Source organism: Perca flavescens, chromosome 20 (assembly GCF_004354835.1).
Source record: "Perca flavescens isolate YP-PL-M2 chromosome 20, PFLA_1.0, whole genome shotgun sequence".
Classification (NCBI taxonomy): domain Eukaryota; kingdom Metazoa; phylum Chordata; class Actinopteri; order Perciformes; family Percidae; genus Perca; species Perca flavescens.
The window spans coordinates 13,501,048-13,526,889 of record NC_041350.1 but is presented as its reverse complement, the minus strand read 5'-3'; the positions used below and the strand labels follow the sequence as shown (position 1 = coordinate 13,526,889).

At 42.4% G+C, this 25,842-nt stretch overlaps 1 protein-coding gene across 2 annotated transcripts; it reads left to right on the top strand.

Annotated features, from left to right (window-relative positions):
- The first annotated feature begins 1,053 nt into the window (after nt 1–1,053).
- eif2ak4 (eukaryotic translation initiation factor 2 alpha kinase 4) lies at nt 1,054–24,494 on the top strand. 2 transcript variants are annotated; one of them, XM_028565195.1, is made up of 39 exons: nt 1,054–1,443; nt 1,573–1,688; nt 2,194–2,296; nt 2,379–2,552; nt 3,843–3,923; nt 4,058–4,209; nt 4,304–4,404; nt 4,508–4,665; nt 4,797–5,335; nt 6,336–6,451; nt 7,004–7,158; nt 7,295–7,731; nt 7,832–7,904; nt 7,995–8,084; nt 8,176–8,298; nt 8,904–9,008; nt 9,233–9,296; nt 9,388–9,467; nt 9,605–9,706; nt 9,803–9,853; nt 9,956–10,192; nt 11,059–11,134; nt 11,466–11,587; nt 11,970–12,019; nt 12,301–12,469; nt 13,093–13,209; nt 13,345–13,410; nt 13,513–13,683; nt 13,780–13,914; nt 14,130–14,237; nt 14,808–14,936; nt 17,713–17,799; nt 17,964–18,076; nt 18,167–18,222; nt 18,672–18,769; nt 19,521–19,589; nt 20,444–20,488; nt 21,402–21,517; nt 24,024–24,494. In XM_028565195.1, the coding sequence occupies exons 1-39, from the start codon at nt 1,312–1,314 to the stop codon at nt 24,079–24,081; spliced, it is 4,974 nt and encodes a 1,657-aa protein (XP_028420996.1). In that variant the 5' UTR covers nt 1,054–1,311; the 3' UTR covers nt 24,082–24,494. The 2 variants fall into 2 exon arrangements, with proteins under 2 accessions (XP_028420996.1, XP_028420997.1); XM_028565196.1 differs by lacking the exon at nt 19,521–19,589.
- The last annotated feature ends 1,348 nt before the right edge of the window (nt 24,495–25,842 follow it).

The following is a 25,842-nucleotide window of genomic DNA, read 5'->3' as shown; positions in this document are numbered from 1 at the left end:
TATTTGTATGCCAAAGAACACTCTTATAGATTTGATTACTATTGCTTTGATACATAAATAATGGAGATGTGATTCATGATCAGACTTTTCTACCAAGCAACAGTTGGAGACTCCTACATTCTGAAGCTTTGTAAAAATAAATTTAAAAAAGTAATATATAGAGAGTGTTTTGCAAATGCTTCATACAAGTGAAACTCCATTAAGGTTATAGGATACTAAATCACTGCTGATGAGATTGTAAGGGTTTTTTGGAGCATACTTGCTACAAATCTTTTTCCATATCTACTTAGGAAGTATGTTTAATATTACATCATGTCTTAGGTTTTTTATCCACTTTTTATTCAAGTGTACTTCATTTTATTCAAGTACTGTACAGAAGTACAAATTTGAGGAAGTTACTTGAGTACTCATGTTCAATTGCCACTCTTGCTGGCAAATGCCAAAGTTACTTTCCTTGTATTTTTAAGGTTGCATCTCATTTGTCTCAGGACATGCCCAAAACATGACTTTCAACATTTGTTAGCAGGGATAATTGATAACGTCATTTGGACTACTTAATTTCTCCTGTACGCGACGAATGGTTTGCACTACGTGGTAGCTACACAATAATGAAAGGAAAAGAAAAAGCTGCAAACAAATTGCTGAAAATAAAAAAACCACCACAAGTCTAAATAAAATGAAAATAAATTTGAGAAATATGAGGAAAAAAAAAGTCAAATGGATTTCTGTCTTTCTCCGTCTCAGCTGCCACTTACTTCACCAGCAAACGTTATACTGTAATGTGTACCATATGGGTCTACAGTGTAAATTCTGTATTCAATTCCTCCCACTCCATCTCCCAAACACCAAACTGTTGCATAGTGGGCTACAGTAGCCTAATTGTTACACCCGTGTTCCACAACTTCACATCCATACCTGTAGCCATCAGTAGGTACAAGGTCTGGTCCCTGTTGTCTATGCACAAAACACAGTACATTTCCGTTCCCAGCATCAGACAGTTCAGGATAATTACTGCCCTCTAGAGGCCATTTTTAAGAAAGCAACGTGATGACGTTTCCTCTGCGACACGGCTCGCAAGTTGCAACAGCCATGCGCCAGTTGGCAGCGTTGTTGTGGCAGGATGTATGGTCGCCTAAACGCTTGTGTGATAAGTTAGCGAATGCTTAGTTAATGAAAGTGAGGTGAGTATCTGCTAAAGTTTGACTTAACAAAGGGACGGAGGAGGGTGGCGGTGAGCGCAGCGGAGCCTCTTATCTGTCGGCTGCGAGTGTGACAGCACAGTGGGACTGCCATGTAGTTAAAGGAAGAAGAATGAGCAGTCAGCAGCACACTTCAACAGAAGGGACAGAAGACTACACGGTCCAGCAGGAAAATGAGCTAGAAGCTCTCGCGTCTATCTTTGGAGATGATTTCCAGGATCTGCGGAACAAGGATCCTTGGAAGGTACGTTAGCTAGACATGTTTGCAGAATGCACTGCTTTAGTGAGCCGCTGATGGGTAAAAGTTAAAGCATTACTAGTATTAGTGTTGTGATCCGCTCTACCAATGAGGATTCCTTGACTGTATTTTCAGGTTAAAAGGCCTCCAGAGGTGCATCTCTGCCTGCGGCCCAAAGTTCTAAATAATGGACAGGAATGCTACGTGACTGTGGACTTGCAGGTCAAATGCCCATCCACATACCCTGACGTGTGAGTACTGACCCCCCTGACCAAGGGTGTAACTTTGGTTTGAGAAGTGGGGGGGGGTCGCTCTCTACATAATTCGCATATTACCTGTTCCTTACAGTGCCCACCAAGTACAGTATGTCTCATGTCCTACACATCATAAAAACTGTTTTTAATTTGTATCTGACCAATAGGAATAAGCACATGCATGAACACATTATATACAGTATAGCTTGAAGGAAATAGGACAAGAGCTAAAAGCAAGGTCACCACTAAATGACAACTGAGATTTTTCACTAACTAACTAACTAAAAACAGTTTGAGCCCACGTGATCGGAAATAAATGAGAAAGATGCTGCATATTTACAAACTGTGGCTTTTTAACATTCAGGACAGCTGCCCCATATGCCTGTCTGTCGATTAACAAGACAAAATCAGAACAAAAATCCACTGTGGAGTTGTGAATGTCCTCTCAGTGCATACTAGTGGTCATTCACTCTTGGCAATTTATGTTTTGGGGCACCTACAGGCCTCCGGAGCTGGAGCTGAATAATGCCAAAGGTCTATCGAATGAAAACCTCCAGAACCTTCAGAGTGAAATCACCAAGCTGGCTGCAGTACGATGCGGGGAGGTGAGGATGCAAAGATGCACAATTACAAGTAAATAAACAGACTACTTTTAACCTACCTACCTGTCCTACCTGTCCTACCTAGGTGATGATTTACGAGCTAGCAGACTTTATCCAGGGCTTCCTGAGTGAGCACAACAAGCCCCCGTCAAGCTCCTTCCACGAGGAGATGCTGAAGAACCAACGCAGACAGCAGGAGAAGCGAGCCCAGGAGGAGCAGCAGAAGATGGACCAGCGGCGCAAGCAAGAGGAAGAGATGGTTAGGAAGAGACAGAAAGCTGGATTAGTTTTATCTGTGGTTTTGCGCTAATGTTATTTCTAAGTGATTTGTCCGACCCATTCACAAAGGATCTTAAATTTCCTCTTGTGAGAGCCATTGTCTCGCATTGTCAGACCTTCCTCCACAGCGCTGTGGAGGAGGGTATGGCGAGTCCACACAGCATTCCGGGATGGGAGAAAAACGTGCTCTGGTTTATTGGCATTTCTTTAAACCAATCCCAATCGTCTTGGGCGGTGCTAAGCGCAGAGCGGAGCCGCGGTGCCGCTGCAAAATAGCCTCGGGAAGGAACTTGTTTTGGTGGAACGTGTACGTTCAAATGTTGCAGAAAACTCAGATTGGACAGATCTAGTTAGCTGTCTGGATTTACCCTGCAGAGATCTGAGGAGCAGTTAACCATAATCCTCATAAATCGACCGGAGTTTAAAATTACAACACAAAGAAAGCGTAAAGTAACAGGACATCTGCAAAGAGTGACATCCGGCAGAGTTTCCGGCAGAACGAGAGCAATCCCGGAAGTGGAACGTTGTGGATATAGACCACGGGAGCCATAATCTTACCGGTTACCTTTTTACATTAATCTTACCTTTTCTGTGTAATTGAAACTAAATTACCGCTAATACTGTGACTAAGAAGCAGATAACTCATCAGCTAAATAATAAATGAAAGATGTGTGTATATAGCCAAGTCACCAGAAATTCGACTACAACTAGTAATCTACCTCTAACTACACACAAAAATGCAGAATAAGATACTTCTGCTACACACTTGCTTGGATTGCGTTTGCTGAAAGACCTCTTCCCAGAGTTTGGGAAATTTATAAAGGATTTTTGTTAACTAAGTAGGTACTAAAGATGTGAGTGTGTATGTAGCATGTTATTTCCTTGAAGAGATACGCTACCGTTCGTTGAAATAGGGCTTATCACAGTCTCCCCTAGCTGTAGATAGGTGGGCCAACGCATTTTTTGTGCATGCATTGTTTTAGTCCGCTGCAACACCGGCAGCGCCGCCGCTAGTTAGCTTAGCGTAGTGAATGGAATCCTATGTTGCCGGTTAGCATGTTGTGAGTAAAAGTGAGCCGACAAAAAAACAACCTAATTACTTGCACTGAGACAAAAAATGCTTTGGCCCACCTATCTACAGCCAGGGTAGACCGTGATAAGCACTATTTCAACAAACTGTGGCGTATTCGTTTAAATAACTGAACCCCCAACAACTGACAAACGTTCCAGTTCAGTGGGATGTTGACTGAGAATTCTTTTGTTTGTGTAGGAAAAAGAGATAATGGCTGAAATCCAAAGAAGAGAAGAGGAGAAACGAGAGGAAAAGAGAAGAAAGGAGATAGCGAAACAGGTGACTGTGCTGCTCCATTTCTACTTGTCTCCACAGAAAAACAGTAAAACATGCACAGTTTGTATCGCCTGCGGAAAAATCACATAAAATATGGTGTTATGATTGACCCTTTTGTGTGGTTTTCATATTCACAGGAGCGACTTGAGAGTATGGAGCAGCCAGTCCCTGCTAACGGCTCCATGTTAGGGAGGAGCCCACCCAGCCCGGGTGGAGCTACCCCTGAACTCATAGAAGCCAAGAAAGGAGCCGCTAACCGCCGTCGAACTGCCTCAAATACACGCCACAGGTACACAGCAAACCAACGGATGCTCCTCATGTTAATGGAACATTGTAATATAAAATGTACATAATAATGCTTAAAGTTGTATCTGTCTTCCCAGACGTGACACGATTAATGAAGACAATACACGCTCCCAAGAGCTTCTTCACTTCCACAGCAGCACTTTTGGAGAACTTGTTGTCCACAGAGGGAAAAGCTTAGGTGAGAGCTGTCTGAGACGATGCAGCCGTTCTGGTGCAAAAGTCGCTTAATCCACCCCAATAACCTGTATGTACATTAATGTCTGTGTTTGTGATTCTGGCAGGTGTAAGCGAGAGGCTCGGCCGCAACGCTTATTGTGGATTTGAGGCGAACTCGGGGAACTTTGTTGTGATCTACGAGTGGTCGCTACGCTGGAACCAAAAGTTGGGCAAATTCTTCACCAGCCAGGAGAAAGGAAGGATTGAGAACTGCAAAAAGCAGGCAAGTAGAGAAGATAGAAGTTATTATCAATAGGAATTTAATGGTTAAATAGTAGTTAAAGTGGTTAAATAATAGTTTTTAAGAGCAGGAAAAACACTTCTGAAATACTATGCTTTGAAATTCCTGTGTAGATCCACGGGGCAGAGAATGAGTTCAACTCCCTCCTGCGGCTGGATCACCCGAACTTGGTGCACTACATGGCGCTGAGCTCCATTGAGAAAGAGGACTGCCTCATAGTTAACCTGCTAGTGGAGCATGTGCCTGGCATCAACTTGACCAAAAGCCTCATCAGCCACACCCCGGTCCCTTTGGATAAACTGTGCCACTACACGGCCCAGCTGCTGGCTGCTCTCGACTACCTTCACTCCAACTCCGTGGTCCACAAACAGCTGGGGGCCTCCAGCGTGCTGCTGGACTCCGAGGGCAACGTCCGACTGACTGATTACAGCTTATCGAAGAGGTTTGCTGACATCTGCAAGGAGGACATTTTTGAGCAAGCCCACGTGCGTTTCTCGGAGGATACAACAATGCCAACGAAAACGGGAAAAAAAGGGGACGTGTGGAACTTGGGGCTGATGCTGCTGGCTCTGAGTCAGGGGAACGAGGTGCAGCAGTATCCAGTGACGGTGCCAGCCAGCCTGCCTGCTGACTTCCAGGATTTCCTCCACAAGTATGTATTGATGGATACACTAGCAGCTTCTTAAAGGAGTAAACCAGTGTTTCAGCTCATTTACTATAAATCATGTACTATATACTTGCCATTATACAGTATAGTTGTTGGTTTATTTTCTTTCGATAGACTCATTTCAATCTATTAACTGACTTATCTTTGCAGCTCTACACTGAAAGATGAAATGCTAAGAAAGTTTTGTGTCTCTGAGTTGATTTACGCTGTAGCCATGAAGGGAAACCAGTGACTGCCTGTAAAGGAGAAAAACTCATTCAAAACTCTAAAGCTGAGAAGCATGCATTGGCAAATGGTTGGCAGTACAGTGTTTCCTTTAAGATTCTTTTTTTTAGAAGTGGGGGCAGGTCCAAACCCCCCCCCCCCCATTAAACGGAACTGACACTTTGCTGCAACACAAACAAACATATTTATTCACCTCTAGTCACACACACAATGAGGCATATTTTCATATTTTTTTGAGTTACTATATTGGCCAACTTTGATCTTGACATATAGGCTAAGCGTTCTGTAGCAAATAGCAATAAACCCACTATTAATTACATTATCTTAATGCGGTGTAACTACTTCAGCATGTAAATAATGCACCTAAAATACAAACGTTCTCCGACATGCACTCTAAAAATGCAGCCCTATTTCTGATACCGTGGGGGGCAGAAATGTTGCATAGAGGAAACACTGCAGTAATGTGAAGTAGATGTGATGTAAATAGGTTAAAACATGCAAAAACCCTGGTTTGTTCCTTTTAGGTCTTGATGTTATATAGTTATAGTCTGTCTACTTGCTTTGCTGGCTGTTTAAAACTGGTTTTCACATCAAGTTGTTTTATACAAAGGGTTAATTTAGATTATACAGAGCTTGTTTTTTATATGACCGCTTTGTGTTGTCAGCAGACCACCAGCACAATGTGGATCAGTACAGTAGACTAGAGTGTTCCTGTTCTACAGTTGATCCGTCTTTTATGCTGTATGTGTCTTTGTCATAGGTGTGTGTGCTTGAATGATGCTGAACGCTGGACAACCCAGCAGCTTTTAGACCACTCCTTCCTCAAGCCTCCATCGCCTAAAAACCTGCCACAGCACCAGGAGACCAGCCCAGAAGGTTATATACACGGCCATATACAATGTGTAAATGAGGTGGACAAAATATTAGAAACGTCATTTAAAATTCCATAGAACGAAACCGCAAAGTACAACAAGTATGCTAAAATTGGGTCAACAAACAATTAAACCAACAATTAAGTTAGACATTTCTTTGTAAGAACTTAACCGTGAAATAGTTTAGTCTATATAATATCAGAACAACCTGAAAAATGTGCATCACAAAAAGTAATATGACGTCTTCAAATAGCTCACTTTGTCCAAACAATAGAAAGATATTCAATTTCCCAGCAGCACTACTTACATTTGAGAAGGTGCAAGCAGAGTAAATGTTTACTCAATAAATGATGTAAACGTTGAATCGATTATAATTATATTATTAAAATTGTTGCAGACCAATCTTTTGTTTATTGACAAACTGATTAATTGACAAATGTTTTCAACATTAGTATTTATTACAGGATTATTGTAGGGAGGGAGCTGATCTAACCCGCAAATTTGTGAAGTCTTACAACTTCTCCAACAAGGTTTTTTTTTTTTTTCGTCATCTCAGATCCCAACGTGGACTTTCCATCATCAGTCATCCCACAGAGCCACATGTTCAATGGTCCATTCAGCTCCGGGGAGCTGAGGCAGTTTTCTCGCTACTTTAATGAGTTTGAGGAACTCCAGCTTCTTGGAAAGGGAGCCTTTGGTGCTGTTATTAAGGTAGGCTTGTTTTTTGGTTTGTTTTTTTAACATACACTAGCTTTCTTGAGAGAAGCCCTTACAATGGCAAGAAAGCTGGTTTCGATTTCTTTGTGACCACTTTGTCTCTTCTACTTTCCCTCTCCTGCATCTCCAGGTTCAGAATAACCTAGACGGCTGCTACTATGCTGTGAAGCGCATCCAGGTCAACCCGGCTAGTAAACAGTTCAGACGGATCAAAGGCGAGGTGACGCTGCTCTCGCGCCTTAACCATGAGAATATTGTCCGCTACTACAATGCGTGGATCGAGCGGCATGAGACGCCGTCGGGAGGGGTGCTGAGCAACACCGACAGCTCTGAGCCTTTGAGCACTCCCGACAAGCCTCCTCCTCAGCGCAAAGAGCCTCGGCAGCGCATCAACGAGCTGGGCCTCGCTGACAACGCAGAGGACATCGCGGCACCTCCAGCCCTGTCGAGCTCGGTGGAGTGGTCCACCTCCATCGAGAGATCCTCCAGCGCCAAATGTAGCAGACACCAGTCGAGTGATGAAGATGACGATGACGATGAAGAAGATGTGTTTGGGGCCTCTTTTTTGTAAGTTGTACGTTTTTTTTTTTTTAGTGGCAGTAAATCCAGCAAGACTTTTTCCTGCACAAACTCTTGATACATCACTATTTTTCTGTGTGGATTTTAGGCCATCAGACAGTGACTCAAGTAGTGACATTATCTTTGACAATGGCGATGAAAGCACAGACGAGATGTCAGAGGTTTGAATATTTACACTTCATTATTTTAATTCTCTTAATGGTGTTTGTCACTGTCAGGCAAAGTGCAACTAATGGTGTTTCCTCTGACAGGTTGAGCCAAGCAAAATGCCAGTGATCAACACAACGGAGAGCACAGACTCCGATCGACCCCTCCTAATAGCACATCACTTGTACATACAGGTATGTACAAACTTCAACTTCCTTTTTTATTTTATTTTTACCACTAGAGGTCTCTGCCTCACATCTAATGCATGTTTTCTGTTCCTGACAGATGGAATACTGTGAAAAGAGCACTTTAAGGGACACAATAGATCACGGCCTGCACCAGGACCAGAATCGGTTATGGAGACTCTTCAGGGAAATACTGGATGGCCTGGCTTACATCCATGAGCAGGTGTTTAATCTGTGTGCGTTGATGTGTTTGTAGCCTCGCTTTGCCAGACCTTCCTCCACAACACTGCGGAGGAGGGTCTGGCTAGTCCACACAACATTCCGGGATGAGAGAAAAATGTGCTCTGGTTTATTGGCATTTCTTTAAACCAATCGCAATTGTTTTGGGCGGCGTTAAGCACCGGGGAGCTCCACGGTGCCGCTGCAAATTAGCCTTTGGAAAGAACTTGTTTTGGTGGAACATGTGTACGTTCAAAAGTAGTTTTGCAACAGCAAACTTGGATTGGACAAATAGTCTAGCTAGCTTTCTGGATTTACCCTGCAGAGATCTGAGGAGCAGTTAACCATAGTCCTCATAAATCCACCGGAGTTTAAAATTCCAACACAAAGAAAGGCCGTAAAGAGTGAAATCAGATGGAATTTCTGGCGGCAATGGAGCAATCTTGAAAGTGGAACGTCGGGGATATAGACTAATGTGTTTGAGGTTTCACTCTCCTTTTAAAGTTCGCCGTGCATTTCTTCAGCACCATAAATGTTAACAAGAGGAAAGCCATGTTTTCCATTACTCATGACCGAGCAGATCTATTCAACCATCATCCTCTCTTTTAGGGCATGATTCACAGGGACTTGAAGCCTGTCAACATCTTCCTTGACTCACAGGACCACGTCAAGATTGGAGACTTTGGCCTGGCGACGGACCATCCTGCTAATGTGGTATGCATTACTTTAATGTGGTATTCAGTTAACAGCTTCACCATGCTGACAGGCTGCACTGACTGCTTGTGGTGTGGAGTTAATGTGAAGGATGTTGTGTGAAACATTAAAATTGTGTAGCTGTGTCTCATTACTTAGCTTAATAGTAGCTTGTTCATCTACATCAAATGTGTAACTCCAGTGATGAAGATGTTAATGTGGAGATAACTGTTTATCTCTCTCAGGCTGCAGGTCAATTTGAATTGGAGGAGGGCGGCTCAGCAGTGATGCCCAAACCAGACCCAACAGGTGCAGAGAGTTTGAATACATTCACACAGTGTAACTCTGTTTTGTCTGATATGCGTGTTCTTCCCTGACACTGTGCTGATTTATTCTACAGGTAACATGACAGGCATGGTTGGTACTGCGCTCTACGTCAGTCCGGAGGTTCAAGGAAACACCAAAGCCACCTACAACCAAGTAAGATTTCAGATTTTTATTGAAATAATAAGATATCATTTAAGCTTGTGCAGTTGCTCCCATGGGACTTTTGTTTGTCATTGTTCCACCACTGAGTTTTTGAGTGTCTGGTTTTCATCCATTCTTTCTGTCCTCAGAAAGTGGACCTGTTTAGCCTGGGCATCATCCTGTTTGAGATGTGCTACCGGCCCATGACCACGGGGGCCGAGCGCATCTCTGTCCTGAGCCAGCTACGTGTGGTAAGTCCATGTTCAGGACTGGGAGTAATCCACGCAGGCTGCATGGGACTTTAAAACTGGCTTGTTACTGATTACTCATCTCTTTTAATGCTGCAGGAGCCCATGGTCTTCCCTGAGGACTTCACTGCGTATGAGCAAGGAACACAGGTGAGGACGCTGTAGCACAGCATTTTGACATGAATATTTCTCCTCTGTGTTCTCAGTCTAACAATAGAATGGATCTCTGTGTCTCTTCTTTGCATCTATCAGAGGAAAGTGATAGAGTGGCTGTTGAAACACGACCCGGCCCTGCGGCCCACGGCCCAGGAGCTGCTGAAGAGTGAACTGCTGCCTCCACCACAGATGGAGGAGTCAGAGCTGCATGAGGTGCTGCAGCACACCATGGCCAATATCAACGGCAAGGCCTACCGCAACATGGTGGGCCAGCTGTTTGCCCAGAACACCTCTCCGGTCATGGATTACACCTACGACATAGACCTACACAAGGTATGGCTACTGCTTTGGCTGGGTTTATTTTTCTTACATGTGGCCATATTGTACCAGTTATGTGCTGGACTTAGCATATGAATGGTTTAAATGTTGGCATTTATTTAAATAATGCATGTGTGGTATATACAGTAAGGACTTAAAAACATATACAAATATTAATATACAAGATATTATATTTACAATATTTTATACAAGACCAGAGGGAAGGTCATGTGTCTGGCATTTGAAAATTTAGGAAATGTATTTAATGTTGTCCTTAGAGACAGAGATGAGTGATTTTGTTTAAAGGTCCCATATCATGCTCATTCAGGTTCATATCACATTGTAGTTTGGGTTTCTACTAGTGCATGTTTACATACTTTAATGTTCTACTTTTCATACTCTCTGTCTGAATATACCTGTATTCACCCTCTGAAACTCTTTGTAACGTTTTAGCACCTGTCTAGTATATTTGTGACATCATACTATATTACAATAAAATGGAAGTCCTGATGGCTCATTTAAAGACACAGTTTCTGAAAACATGCTGTGTGCATTTCTCTGTGGATTGAGTGTTTCGATACTTTCACAGTATAGCACCTAGATCTGCTTTAGAATAATAATAAAAATCATGGTAATCCCATTTTTGTTGCTGTATTTAGGATATGTGGTGAATTAAGCCATGGTAAAAAGGCAGTTCATATACACTGCAAGTTGTTCCCCTCTCTACCTGAAGATGTCACTGCAGACATATGAATGTCTGCCCAAACCCTCAGTGCTACTTCACTCATCTGGTCTGTATAACCGACCAGCAGAAGGCCTGTTAATGCTTAATCGATGTCTCCTGATCCCTAACAGAGGCTGTTTGTTTGGTCTCCCTCCAGGGCAGCTTCAGCTTTAACAGTGCCAAATTGCAGCAGCATGTGTATGAAACAATCACCAGGATCTTCAAGAAGCATGGTGAGTACACTACGGTTGTTTGATGAGTGTGCATGTGAGTCTTTGTTGACGCTGCACTGCGACCCGCTTGGACTTCTGACCTGCTGTAAGCCCGTTTTTTGGGACCCCAACATCTGCTCCAGTGAGTGACGGCTAAACAATAAGTGCACTGTTGGACAGCGCAGATTCTGTGCAGGTGCTAGTGTTATTTTTATGCACACTGCTGATGAGGTCCAGCTGTACTTATTTGTTTATGCTCAGTTGGTATCTGCTCACATGCATCATCTCTTGTAGGGTGATGGTTATGTTATCTTATGCAGATGTTGCAGTAATAGATGATGTTTGTTTTCAGGTGCGGTGCGTCTCCAGACACCGCTGCTTCTCCCCAGAAACAGGAAGTTGTATGATGGCAGCGAGCTGGCCTGCTTCATGGACCACAGCGGAATGCTGGTTACACTGCCCTATGACCTCCGCGTGAGACACACACACACACACACACACACACACACACACACACACACACACACACACACACACACACACACACACACACACACACACACACACACACACACACACACACACACACACACACGTGCATGTCCGTGCTTGCATACAAACACTAATTATACAACTATTCGCATCAGCATTTGGAAGCACACACACACATAGTGTGAGGCTGCAATCAGCAGCCGCCTTTAGATCCTGCTACCTCAGGAAACCCTGAGGACTAAATGGTTGTTTCGACACTGTGATTGATTACAGCCTGGTATGCGCTGACTTCACTGTCATTATACGTGTGCACCCAATGTCTCAACTCTTTTTTTTTTTTTTTTTTTTTTTTTTTTTGCTTCAGATGGCGTTTTCAAGATTCGTCGCTCGCAATAATATAACTCATCTGAAGAGGTAAAGTTAAATGATTTAACACAGTAAGCTGTTAGCTAAACACATTTATATGTTACAGTTATTGGTAACTTATAAATCACACTGACTGTTTCCTGACTGTGCACCAAATTGGTGATGTTTTTGATATAATATATCAATATTATATATTAATCAATACATAAGTAATAAAATAAGTATAATATTAAGTCAAATCACCACCAAGTAAAAAAGTTCACATGAAAACTGACATTCATGTTAGGAATAATCAATGTGTTTCTGTGCTTCTCTTATTCTTTCTCAAGGTATAGCATCGAACGAGTATTCCGCCCCAGGAAGCTAGATCGCGCGCACCCAAGGGAGCTTCTGGAGTGTGCCTTTGACATCATCACACCCGTCACTAACAGCCTGCTCCCTGATGCCGAGACCATTTACACCATTTATGAAATAGTCCAGGAATTCCCCGTGCTCCAGGTTACACACATGATCTTCTTGTATTTGAAATGATCCAGTGAGCTGACAGTTTGTGCTGTGCTGCCCCGTCTTCACTCACACTCAGAGCAGTCTGACGATGGGCTGGATGCATCTATTGTTCTTTATTTTCCTACGGATGCCATCATCGCAAACCTGTCCCGTTGTTGTTTTTTCCCTTTTCACTTCCCACTTACATTCCTTACATACCAAAGTATGTGTAAGCCTGACAGATTTACACCATATTTATTATTTGCACAGTAAATCTGTTATGCACAGCTCTGTCCACTTCCTTCCCTGCCTCCCAGTACAATCCATTTCCTGTCCACACAACCCAGTGCTGTGTCACTCCCCAGTCGCAGCTCTCCTTGCACGTTTCATGAACCCAGTCACCCCAGGGGTCTGGCCGCTGCCTCTTCCCTCATAGATACGGTTTCTGATCCTCTCCACCATCCTGCTCTTTGTGTGAAAGCTCTTAAGAATACGTGAGTCAAACAGAATGAGAGGGCAGCGGGACACAACAGTCATTATTCACTGAGGCTCATTGTACAGTAGTGCTATTGGTTTTGACTGTAATTGCAGCTGAGAGGGTTAAAGGTGTGTTTGTGTGTGTTTTGTGACCACAGGAAAGGAACTATAACATTTACCTGAACCACACCAGCTTGTTGAAGGCCATCCTGCTCCACTGTGGAGTCCCTGAGGACAAACTGAGCCAGGCCTCCACGATACTGTGTGACGCTATGGTCAGTGCAGGTCACACGTGCATCACAGATGTTATTCACAATGTGTGACTGTTGCTTATATCCTGGTGTGAAAATATATAATAGGGTTCTTCCCAAATATAGCAGTGGTAACATTCTTATGGTCCTTTGCCCCAGAGCGAAAAGCTGACCAAACGTGAGGTGGAGGCAAAGTTCTACAACTTTCCCCTGTCAAGCAACAGTGTAAGTGTCCACCGGGTGCATGGACCGCCTGTAAAAATAATCAGTCCTGCTGCTGCAGCACACTTGTTCTCACATTGAGATTCCCTGCTCTGTTGCATCCAGTTGCAGATGCTGTTCAAATACATAGAACACAAGGGGAATCTGCAGGACCTGGCGCCACTGCTGACATCACTCACCAAACAGAAGACTGCTGTCACCCAGCTGGCCAAGCAGGGCCTCAAGGACCTGGAGGAGCTCACAGTGCTACTGCGAAGACTGGGAGTTAAACTGCAGGTGATTTGCATTCTGGGTAAATGAATGTGATGTCTCAAAGAAGAGCCACTGTGTATGTCTTTTCCCCTTTTTAACGCAGATGTATCCTCTCTATAGGTGGTGGTTAACTTAGGCCTAGTATACAAGGTGCAGCATCACTCTGGGGTCATCTTCCAGTTTGTGGCTTTCATCAGGAAACGCAAGCGAACTGTTCCGGATATAGTGGCTGCTGGAGGGCGCTACGACCACTTGGTAGGTTTTCTGTCAAATCATGACAAAAATCTGCAGCTATTATTTAAAACAAATGTGTCCAAAAGTTTAAATTCCACACAAGCATCTATGTGAACCATATTTCTTCCATATTCAAATATAACTCTTCTGTCTGTATTCCATTATTTCCATATGATGCAGTGGCGGTGATGCAGTCTATGTGGTACCTTCATGTGCTTTGTTCTCTGTACTGCTAGATCCTGGAGTTTCGAGGGCCAGCTTCCACAGTGCCGGTGCCCTCTGCAGTCGGGGCCAGTGTGGCCCTGGACAAAGTCTGTGCTGCTATAGCCAACATGGAGGAGCCAGTGAGAGAGAGAGACACACACACACACACACACACACACGCACACACACACACACGCACACATTGTGCATCTTCTGCCACCGGTTCTGTTACTGTAGGCTTTGTTTCATTACTGAATTGATTGGGTTCTGCCAGATATTCTGAGGGGGCCACCAAAATTAGTCGCAAATGACACACACACACACACACACACACACACACACACACACCCCACCCCCACAGGGATCTGACATTCCTAATTATTGTAATGAAGGAGCAGCAGACAGCTACATATTTAATGATGCCTTATTACAGCAGTCGGCCGCCACACAGCCACTCTTAGAAACATGCTAATAACTATGATCACTGTGACTCTTGACGCCATGGAGTTATTTTTGGAGGTGCATCATTGTCTATATTTTCTATATTCAGAATGTTCTATATTCAGAATGTGAAACGATGCACAGAATACTCTTTTAGATGTAAAAGACAGAAGTTTTGAAATTACTAATTTATAACAGTTATCTCATGAAGTTATTTTACTACAGTTAACTGCATCTTTTTTCCCTTCTCCATTTTATCTCTATATCAGCCATCAGTGAGCTCCTGCGATGCGCTGGTGGTCCCCGTGGGGCATTCTTCAATGTCCAGAGCCATCAATGTTGTCCAGAAGCTGTGGAGCACCGGCGTCTCTGCAGACATCGCCTACGATGTCTCACAGGTGAGCAGCCTGCCTGATAGACGTGAATAATTTGTCTCAAGCCAATTTTGATTTAACCGTACTCTGTGGAGTTGTCTTGTAAACAAAGGTATCTCTACATTCTGTGTTACTCACCAAAGAGCATTGTTTGTATCGTTGAAGTCTTACAAAAGTGTTGAAGGCATTTCCTTCCTCATACAGCATTTGCAGAGGCATTTTTTTGTTTACATTTTGAAACCTGCATCAATGTTTGCTGGCTAGCAGTCGTCTAATCCCCTCCATTTGTTGGTGCAGTACCACCACCTGGAGATCAGTGGGTTCAACCATTATCAGTAATGTGTACCCGTCAACCATGTGTGCGAGTGCTTGTGCGTGCACGTGCATCCACATAGAAATATTGCACCACAGCGCTTCTAGTGGTCACAGACTGCACATGGTACCTTTTTTGTTTTGGTTTAGTGAAATGTCTTCAGTTGGGATCTGGGAGTTAAAAAAAAGCACTTAAAATGTCGGAATTTGTCTGCAGTGAAACTTTTAAACTATAAACATACACTTTGTCTGCATTTATAAATGACAAAATGGCATGATTTTTTTTTCTGCGTATATGAAGTTCATCATGAGAACCAAAATCTTTAACAAAATATTCAATTGAAAATCTCAAAAAGTGCAGACGATTGGCCTGTGAATAAGCATTAGTGCTGTAAAAATGCAGTCATTTAAAACAAAGTCATGCCAGAGCCATTAAGGCCAAAGCCTGAATATGATTTAGCTAAAGGAAGCAAAGTCCACTTCTCAGTAAGTCACTCCCTAACTGTTGCTTCCGGACCTGCGAATGAAAGGAATCTGCAGACAGGACGCAGCTACAGCAGCACTGTACATGTAGTAATTCAAGCAGAAAGATTTCATTGAGTTTGTGTTCATACAGTAATAATTATATAACTGAGCCCTCATGTTTGTTGTATGTAAAATAAAAAAAAAATTTTAAATAAAAAAACTCAACCACAATCTGACTTTGTAGATCCCTGAATGGGAATTAGCCATTATGTAAAATAGGTAGTTTCCTTCTTGTCCTGTAGTAACTTTGTGCCTCCTACAGAGGGCAACACTTCCTCCGTCAGCAACAGATTTATCGTGACAGCTTCAGAAGTAGTAAACATCCCAAAGAATGAACTATCACTTTGGGGTTGCATTTGAAAGAGGCTTTCCTGGCCATATTGGGACAATACAATGTGGATTTTTTTTGTTTTTTTTTGTTATTGCAATAATCATCTGTTAGTCAAGACAAGCTTCCAAATACATGTAATGATAAGCTCTTGTTCGGAAACTCCAAAAAGAAAACCCCTGATGCCATGCCTCTGTCACATTCTTTATGTTTATGTGACAAGCCTTGTGTTTGTGTGTTGGTGTAAACGCCCTCCCTGGAATATTGCTACGCCCACATGTTTTGTTTTCCTCCTTTACTCTTTATGACCTATTGTTTTGACTTTCCACTTGTGCTTTAATGGTCTTCATTGTCTTTTGAACTGGCACAGGACATACGTGATTGGCCACCTTTATTTCCCCTAAGTAGTCCTTTGAAGCATTTTGTAAAGGTTGGGTTTGGCTGAAAACAAGCAGCATTATATTCAAATTATCAAAAGTGTTTCTGTGTGTATTTGTTGATGATGAATGCTGGCGGTGCCAGTGGCGGGATGGTGAGAACACCTTGTTTGGACCTCCTCACCCATCCCTCCCCCCTCGCTAGACTTTTGTTAACACCTTTCACATGCTGGCCTCTTAACAGGCCCGAATACGCAGCTTTAATTCATCCTCAGAAGACGGTTACACTCTTTTAGCTTTTATTAGCCAAATATGGCAAACCCCTTCCACATGCGGTCGGCTTAGGCATATGGCCCAGAGCTGCCCACCGGTCTCCGGGCAATTGCTTACCTTTTGACTTAATTTGTTCTGTCAATGAGAAAGTTGGAAGAAAAGAGGAAGTTTCAGTGCCTACATGATGACGAGGCGAAGTAACACACACACACACACACGCACACACAGGGTCTGTTCTGCACCACCGTTAGCTCGTCTAGCGGAGCAGCCAAATGAAACTTTCAGGCTGAAGTTGGTGGGAATTAATTAGGCTGACACAAACACATGCATACACACCGTCACGGTCGAATGCATTACCTGAATACACATTGATTTCTGGTCTCGACTCCCAGCACAGTGCACACTCACACTCTCGTTCCAAGCAAAACTATTTAAACTGATTGAATGCCGCTATAGAAGAAGTTTTGAAGCTATGAGTCCAGCGTTCCAAATGAGCTTTCCATTTTCAAAAGATTTTCTAACTTGATCGTCGAACTTGACTCATGATTCTTTTAGTAATTAATGGAAGAAAGCACTCCGTAAAACTTGTATGACAGCAGCAAGCTTTCAGCAGTCTGCAGGTTCAGTAAACACCTCGCTTTAAACTCGACCCACACGGGCCGTCTGGCCGGCATTCTCAAGCCCCAACATTGAAACACGGGGAAAGGTCATCATCAAGCCTCTGCAACCCGATATCTGGCAGTGATTGGCTCACACATGCAGTATGTTGTGAAAATGAATATTCACTCGTAGTTCAGCTGAGTTGCACCCTTAAACCACCACTTGTGTGTGTGTGTGTGTGTGTGTGTGTGTGTGTGTGTGTGTGTGTGTGTGTGTGTGTGTGTGTGTGTGTGTGTGTGTGTGTGTGTGTGTGTGTGTGTGTGTGTGTGTGTGTGTGTGTGTGTGTGTGTGTGTAATTCAGCCTTTTGTCATTTTGTGTGTTTAGTCTCAGGAGACATTAATGGAGCACTGCAGGCTGGTCGGCATCAACTGCATGGCCCTGGTCTCTGACAAGGAGGGAAACTATGTGAAGGTAAACCAGCCTTACAGAGTAATATTATTTTACATTTTGAGAAGGCAACATATTTTTTTACTTGAGCATTGTAGATCATGATGCTTTCCAAACTGTTTTGATAAGAAAGAATTATGGAAATGTTGTGTACAGTAGCACATGTTAAAGTCATTTTCTGTCTTCAGGTCAAATCCTTTGAGAAGGACAGACAGTCTGAGAAACGGATCCCTGAGTCGGACTTGGCAGACCACATCATTCAGAAGTGTCGGACCAAATTCTTTGAGGAAAGGAACACCAGGTAAAGAAATTTTGGTTTCATGTGCTGCTCAGATGTCTAAATGATGTTAGAGGGTTGTTCTTGTATAATGTTGTCCTTGTGCCCCTGCAGAGAAATCTCTGAAAGCATGTCGCAGAACCCTAAAGGATCAATGCTCAACACCACAGGTCTGATCACCACTTGCTCTTTACAGTTAGCCTCTGTATACAGACTAAACTGTATATTTGTAACATTATGTCTTACTGCAGCATGAAACAGCCACACCTCTGTTTTCATACAGTTGTGCTTTGACTGAACCAAAGTGCTGCAATAAAAGTGTTTAATTATGAAACGCAATATTGTGATCAATGTGGCATCTGCAAAGTATGACTGATCCAAGTGTTGCATGTTCACTTCTGGCATTTAACTGATTTGTTACCCAGATTGACATTTGATTGGTGCAATAAAGGAATTTTAAGTGTTCACAACTTCTGGCATGCAGACAGGTAGCCAACAAACGGATTTAATTAAATTGAGTAACAAGTTAAACAAAGTTTTCACTGTCATCTTATTGGAATGTGTAAATGTGAGATTAAGCTAGGATTTACTAAAGCTAATCCTTTTTTTCTGTCTCCAGGCTCTTCAGAACAGCATGGGAGCAATGGAAGCATTAATGTGAACGTCATCAGCCCGGAAAAAGTTTCTTCCAGCGCTAGACGACGCTATGAGACTCAGGTTTGTGGCGTGCACACAAACACACAACACACACACACACACACACACACACACACACACACACACACTGTGCATATTCTGCCACCTGTTCTGATACTGTAGGCTTTGTTCCATTACTGAATTGATTGGGTTCTGCCAGATTTACTGAAGGGGCCACCAAAATTAGTTGCAAATGTTTGCCATTCTTGACCATGTCTCTACACCTGCTCATCTACATATTTTTTTACAACACCACAAGTAGAGAAAAAACTCCATTAACATCGCAAGAGAAGTAAACACAGGAACATTGGGTAAAAAGGTTGTTTTCTCTGAGATTGTTGCTGGTGAAGTAGCCCTCTAAAGTGCAACTGTTAATTGAAAATGTAATTAAAACTTAAAAAAGTAGGTTGTTGTTTATTGTATTGTATGAAGAGCGATTGTCTCCGCATACCTGCACTCATCTTTTTTTAAAACCACATAAAGGAAAGTTGTGATGCAAGGTCTTGACTTATGTTACTAGTAGTCTCTTTGTCATATATTTGCTTCTTCTTTGTGTCTCTGTGTGTCTATCTTAAACATTGGAGTATTTGTCGTTAAGAATATGGTGCCTGTAGCCTGAAACTGTAGGCCGGGACAATGGTTTGATTATGAAATTACTGCATTTGAAGAGGATTTTTTTCCCCCTACATTTTGATCATGGGAACAACTTTTTTGCTCTCGCCTATTCAATTTTTTTTCTTACTTTGTTTTTCTCTAAATGCCTCTCTTTCAGATCCAAACCAGATTACAGAATTTTGGTAGCAATTTGCAGAACAAGAGCAATGACATTGAGGTTCTGGCAGTAAGTCATTTGTTTTTTTACCCCCTTTTATCCCTCCCAATCCCAGCTCCCCTTTTTTCTGCTCTCCCACCTTATCTCTTGAATTCATGTGTGAAATCGCAGAGTAAGAACAGTCCTTTTGATAGCTAAAACCACAAACATCACTGGGAGCAGCCCTTTTATAGCTATTTGCTCGTGCTAAAACCCCCTGCTGGAGGTTAAGATGGCTGTGAATCCCTTCCAGTTGCTACAGAACAATGAACACTAAACAGAAGGCAATCACCGTGTCATTTCAGGGGATGTAAATGGCTGCCATATTGAGTTTATTTGTGGTTGTGTTGTAGATTTATGGCCAGATATTCTCAAAGTAAATCATGCCTGCTTGTCTTATTTATCATGTCGCCGCATACTCAAATACATTTGTCATCCGTGTTGGGGTCTGGATTGCATCAGTGACGCAACAGTAAATCCAAGTTATTGAAACATAATTACCTTGATTCCGGTAAGCAGTTGCACAGTCCTATAAGTCTTCGTTGTTGCCAGTCAGCAGCCTGCTTGTCTTTCAGTCAGATTGGAACACAGCAGAACACATTTTCCAATGATAAACCCAGGAGGCCATTAGACCCTTCCTGTTAAAGGGACATGGAGTGCTTTCAAGCCTGGCGAGAGCATTGTGAAAGTGGAATTATAAGTAATTTACTGATGTCAGAGTAAACTGGATTATCTTCTGTTGAAAGAATTGCACAAGCTATTGGGCAGCGGGTGCAACGGTTGATATTTTTAGCTTGATTATGAATGCGTTTGTGGTATTGTTGCAACATGAGATAAGGCTCCATTGTGTTTTTGTGTAACGCTGCTTGTTTTGTATCCCGCAGGTGGACTTGCAGAAGGAAACGCTGATCAACTTCCTGTCTCTGGAGGTTGGTTCCCTACTGGCTTCATCAAGACCATTGCAGAGTTAATAAAAGGCTACATTCTTAATGAAGGGTGGGAGGTGGAAAGAACGGCCAATAGAGGTCAAGATCCTAGACCGGAAGAGGGGATCCCGTCTCCTTCCTTACAGTCCTGATGAGGAGTGGAGTGAGGGAACACCCTGCCTTTTTCTACAGCCGGGGAGATATGCTAAAGGCTCTAACTTGCACTCCTTTAAAAAAGGCTTACCCATGGAACAGACACATACTACAGTTAACAAAACACATACTTAAGAGGTGTTAATATTCACATTCCAAACTCCTGACCAAGGCTGCACTCGATTAAAAAAAAAAAAAAAAAAAAAAAAACCTGGTTCCTAAGAGCAGAGGTTAAAAAAAAAAAAGATTGAAACATGAAAAAAGCTAAAAAAACGCTCTTAACACCACTGTTATATAAGCAAAAGCATCCACTCCATAAATTAATGGGCCACCTATACAGTCGCCCCCTTGCAGCACATAATATAAAACGCATGACAATACACAGTGGGTATAGCCAGGCGTGCAGGAAAGGCCTGTTTCAAATATGGCAAATTACCCAAAGTCACACAAGAAGCCAAGGAAATCTATAAACCCACTGTAGCTTTGTGCCTTCACTGCCCCGCTACACTTGACATGCAAAAATATACTCCAAAGGCTGCAGATGAAACACCCCATTTATTCCTCTAAAATGCAGTCTAGTTTTCTGTTAACAAACTGCCACCTTGTGAGGCGTTGTGTTGGATAGCCTCAAAATAAAACTAATCTGTACCAGGCTTTGTTTGATGTCAGTGAGCAGTCTTGTGTGTCACATTTTGTCACCTAGCCTGCACTCTTTCCCATTTTGTTGCATGAACCCCTGCTTTCTATCTTTTTTTCTTTCCAGTTTGATAGCGAAGAGCAGTTCAACAGCAGTGTGAAGACTCTGCTGTCTCGTCTCCCAAAGCAGCGCTACCTGAAGGCCATCTGCGATGAGATCCACCATTTTAAAATTATCAAAAAGTGAGTCGGGTGCCTTGGCATGTTTGTGTAGTCCTGTGACCGGGTAAAAGAGTTACACAGCTAAGCAACCGATAAACAAATACCGACTAGGCGACAGAAGAGCAGTTCGCCTTGACACGGACACTGCTTTCAAACTGTAACAACAAGGTAAAAACTTCTTGCGAAGTACTTAGTTGGCAAATCCAGACTGTTTAGCAGATAACCAACCAAGCTAACCTAGAAGCTCTGAGGGAGCTTAGTATAGTTTCTTCACGGGAAGAAAGCGAGAATGATTTGTAAGGCGCTGGTCAACTGTGATTATATGAGGGGCGTGGCCCTAGCACAGTTCGACCTGTCTGTCACGGACAGACGTGGTGTCATTGGAGCTTCCATAGAGGCGATTCCCATAGTGAGACACCGAACAAAGTTAGAAAAAGAACGAATGGTTGCGGATCCAGCTATGTTTCCTGCCAGGCCTAGCTAGGTGGATTGCCACGACACGTGGTACAGACATGGGTGTCTGTACCACGTGTCGTGGCAATCCTATCTATGCAATAGTTGGCAGAAAACCAAAAATGTTAACCCTGCTGGTGGCGCTAGTGGTATGGGAGAGAATCGTGGCAAGCCATCCACTAGGTGTTGAGATAACGGGGGGCCAAAGTGGTGGACCGACCAACCAACATTTCTTGAATTATTTAATTATTTGAATAAATAATAATAATATACAGTATAACACCTTACAATAGAACCAGTACATTAAGCACTTTAAAAACAAGTGAAGCAATAAAAGCGGCGAAAAAACAAGCATATTAAAAGCAAGTGAAACGATCAAATCAGCAAATAACAGCCTTCAAAATGTAATATTATTAGATGGTGATGGCTAATCTAAAGAGGTAAATAAATAATACTTGAATGAAGTGGAAAATCTGGTAATTAGCACAGCCTTGTCAAAATGATTCTCCTCTCAAAAGTTAATAAACGGAAGGAACCTGATTTTAGTATTTTTACTGACATTTTCCGAACAAACCGTCGTAGATATCTCGTCTCAGCAGGAGCCCCTGTGGAAGATGAGCCAGAGACCCCACCGCCTCGCCTCTCTGCTCACCCCCACGTTTCCATCCACTACGGACTTGTTATTTTTATTAAAATGGAACCTGAGGCAAACGGTGGAATAGATTAAGGACCACTTAAAAAAGGCAGACTTCCTTTTATGAGCAGCTGCCACTCTAAAGCTCCGACCAAGCCCCCACACTCCAGGTGTAACAGTGACAGTCAGTCCTTCAAAGGAAGCTGTAATACGCATAACTACTGCCTTGAAGAACATTAAATCCTCACCTGATCCCATTTCCTGAGGTGAAATTTGGAGAAGGATTTGCCTTGTTTGGTCTTCTGATGTCTGTCTCTTAACACCCAAGTTGATTAAGGTTAACTTCATCCATTGCTGGGGTTGTAGACTCGAGCAGTTAATGTTCCTGAGCTTCCCAGCTGAATTTTTTTCCCGAAGCCCAGGCTAAATCCTCAGTGTTTGAGCTTTTTGTGTTGTGACACTTGTGAATCCACATAGAGAGCAACCCTGTGAGGGATTCAGCGAATGTTCTCTTTCATGAATGAGATGGTAACGAAAAAAAATGAATAAAAATCAAAGCTTCTCTTTCTGCCTTCCCGTCCGCCTCTCCAGAGCAGTTGGTTTTAATTTCCTTACTGGAATAAAGTCTCTACTGATAAATGAGCGTCACAGAGGCAACAATGGATATATTCAGCGTGTTTTTATGTGTTTGTTTAGTTGTTTTCAATGAATGTGGGGCACAGGCAAGTGAGGCCAGACGACTAAACTTATCAAGGGCTTCACAGTCACTGAGCCTTCCTTTTAGCCTTGCACTGTGGGCAAGACCTGTATTTTATTACAAAGTCATGCTAGCAGCTATGTTAGGCTGTACTTTGGCACAGTGGTGCTTTGAGTTAACGTCAGCATGCTAACATGTTAAGCAGGTATAATGGTGACCATGTTCACCATCTTAATTTAGCGTTTTAGCATGCTAATGTTTGCTAATTAGCACAGCTGAGGCTGATTGAAATGTCATTTGTTTAGCAGGTGTTTGGTCATAAACCAAAGTATTGGACAGATTAAAAATGTGAGCGGATGATGGCGCTAGTTGAAAAGTTAAGTGATTACCATGAGTATCACGATTCATCCTGAGGGAACATTAATGTCCCGTCAGCATGAATTACATGCCACTAGTGTGGCTAACATCTGGAGAGTCATGTTTTAAGTGATAATGGAAATAAGTACAGTAATTTTGACTTTTGATTTTGTTCATTTCTGCTCTCATTATGGGACTCTTGGCAGGGTTGAATCCTGTGTTATTTTAAACTAGACTGACTCTCTTTATCCAGAGAAGATCTTGGAAACCCTTCAGGCTGAATTTCATTGTTCTTATTTTTAGATGTCCAATTTGGAGGTTCTGCATAATGATTTTGTTTTTTAATTATTCTTTTGAGTCTTATAACTGACAACGTTCTCTTGCAGGGTGGCTGTGGTGGTGTTGTACAGCTACAAGGACGACTATTACAAGATCCTTCTCTAAAGACCAGGGGGTTCCTGGGAGATGTCCCGCTCAGCTTGAGGCTCAGTGGGCTCAAAGAGACTGTTTTCAACCTTGGACCCACAGAATCCACTTGAAGACTTACAGACTCGTAGCTTTTCTTTTTGGAAAGCAAGAGCCCCAAAGATGAGGTTTGTTTGTGTGTGCTTTTTTTTACCATGTTGAATAGTAATTCAGCTATTCCAAAATCCAGAGCTTTCCCAAAACCTTGCAGTGTTTTGTGGTCTTTCTCAGACAACCATGGACAACTTGACTTTATTGCCTTAATAGAACTATGAAGAAGAAGGTGAAAGAGAAAGGGCTTTTTACTGAAGATTATGTCCCATAAAGGCAACAATTTTACATGTCTAATTAGCAACGGGATGGATAGTAGAAATAAATCACCTTTTCCCACATGAAGCTGTGATTTTTTTTTTTTTTTTTTTTTTTTTTTTTTTATTGTTGTTTTAATTGTACATGTGAGTACAACACAGCCGTTTGCAGCCTTAAACTGGGTTGGAAGAACAATTCCCCAAAATGCAGTGATGTCATTCAAGATGGTATCTGTTAGTGGTTTTTAACTTCACTAGCAGATTTGTGGGCTCATGCACATCTGGTCCTGGAATTCTACTCCAAATGGGACTTTGTCTTCTCTTCGTTGCTTTAGATCTGATTGCTTGTCCTTGTTCTCTTATTTCAGTAGCACTTGCAGATGTGTTTAGTAGGTTGTTTCTGAGGGGGGTCTTCTGAGATTTGAGTGCTAGAGAAAGCAAGTAGACCTCATCTATCCAATAGGCTAATAAAACACAAATACACGCAGGCCAGGCATGCTGGAAGTCTGGATAATCCTCAATACAGACTGCTGTTGTTTTGACTTGTCCGTCAAAGCTTGCTCATAAACTTCAAGGTGAGAAAGCTTCTCCGGAAGGATCAATAAAGTCAACATTAGGATCAGCTTCCCAGGCATGGATATATCAAACACTGGAGTAGGCATGGGCCAGTTACCGGTTTCAAGGTATACCGAGGTTTGAAAAAGTCACCGTTTCAAAACCATTAAAATTTTCTATCGTACCATTCCTAAGGTATGAGCTGTTTTCTATGAGTCTTCAAGAACAGAAAGTGCAGTTTAGAAATCCCTCTCCCTGCCAGTGTGCGTTTTTTTTTTTTTTTTACCCAGACATTTAAAAAAATAATACATTTATAGCTGTCATTGTAATACCCTGAAACCGTATTTTTGCTGAAGGTTATCATACCGTGAGAATCTCATACCGGCCCATGCCTACACTGCGACACAAAGCCTTCACACTACTCAAAAGTAGTGAAATTTGACTTTTCACAACACCCCAAACGTTCCCAACTCCTGTCTTAACTGAGCAATAACTGGATCCGTAAGTATCCGTTACAATAAGGATAAGCATTACATACGCAGATTGTCAATTATCAGTACCATACATGCGGGCCACTTTGGTTCACACATTTATTTTTCAAAATAAGTGTAAATGTTACAGTTCATCATCTAGGAAACATATTTACAGGTTTTTCAACAGTGAAATAAATAAGGTTGTATAGAATATAGCAGATAGAAATGGTAAATAGTCTACAATGTACAGCAGCTTTGGCTACCAAAAGTTCAACAAAAAAAATCTCAAACTATAGTATTAATAAATAAAGCTATGTGAAAAAATAAATAAGGTACTCTTCTGTCCTACTAATTTAAACTACTTTTTTTACACATAGAAGAACAAAGAATTGCGTAAGCTTTTA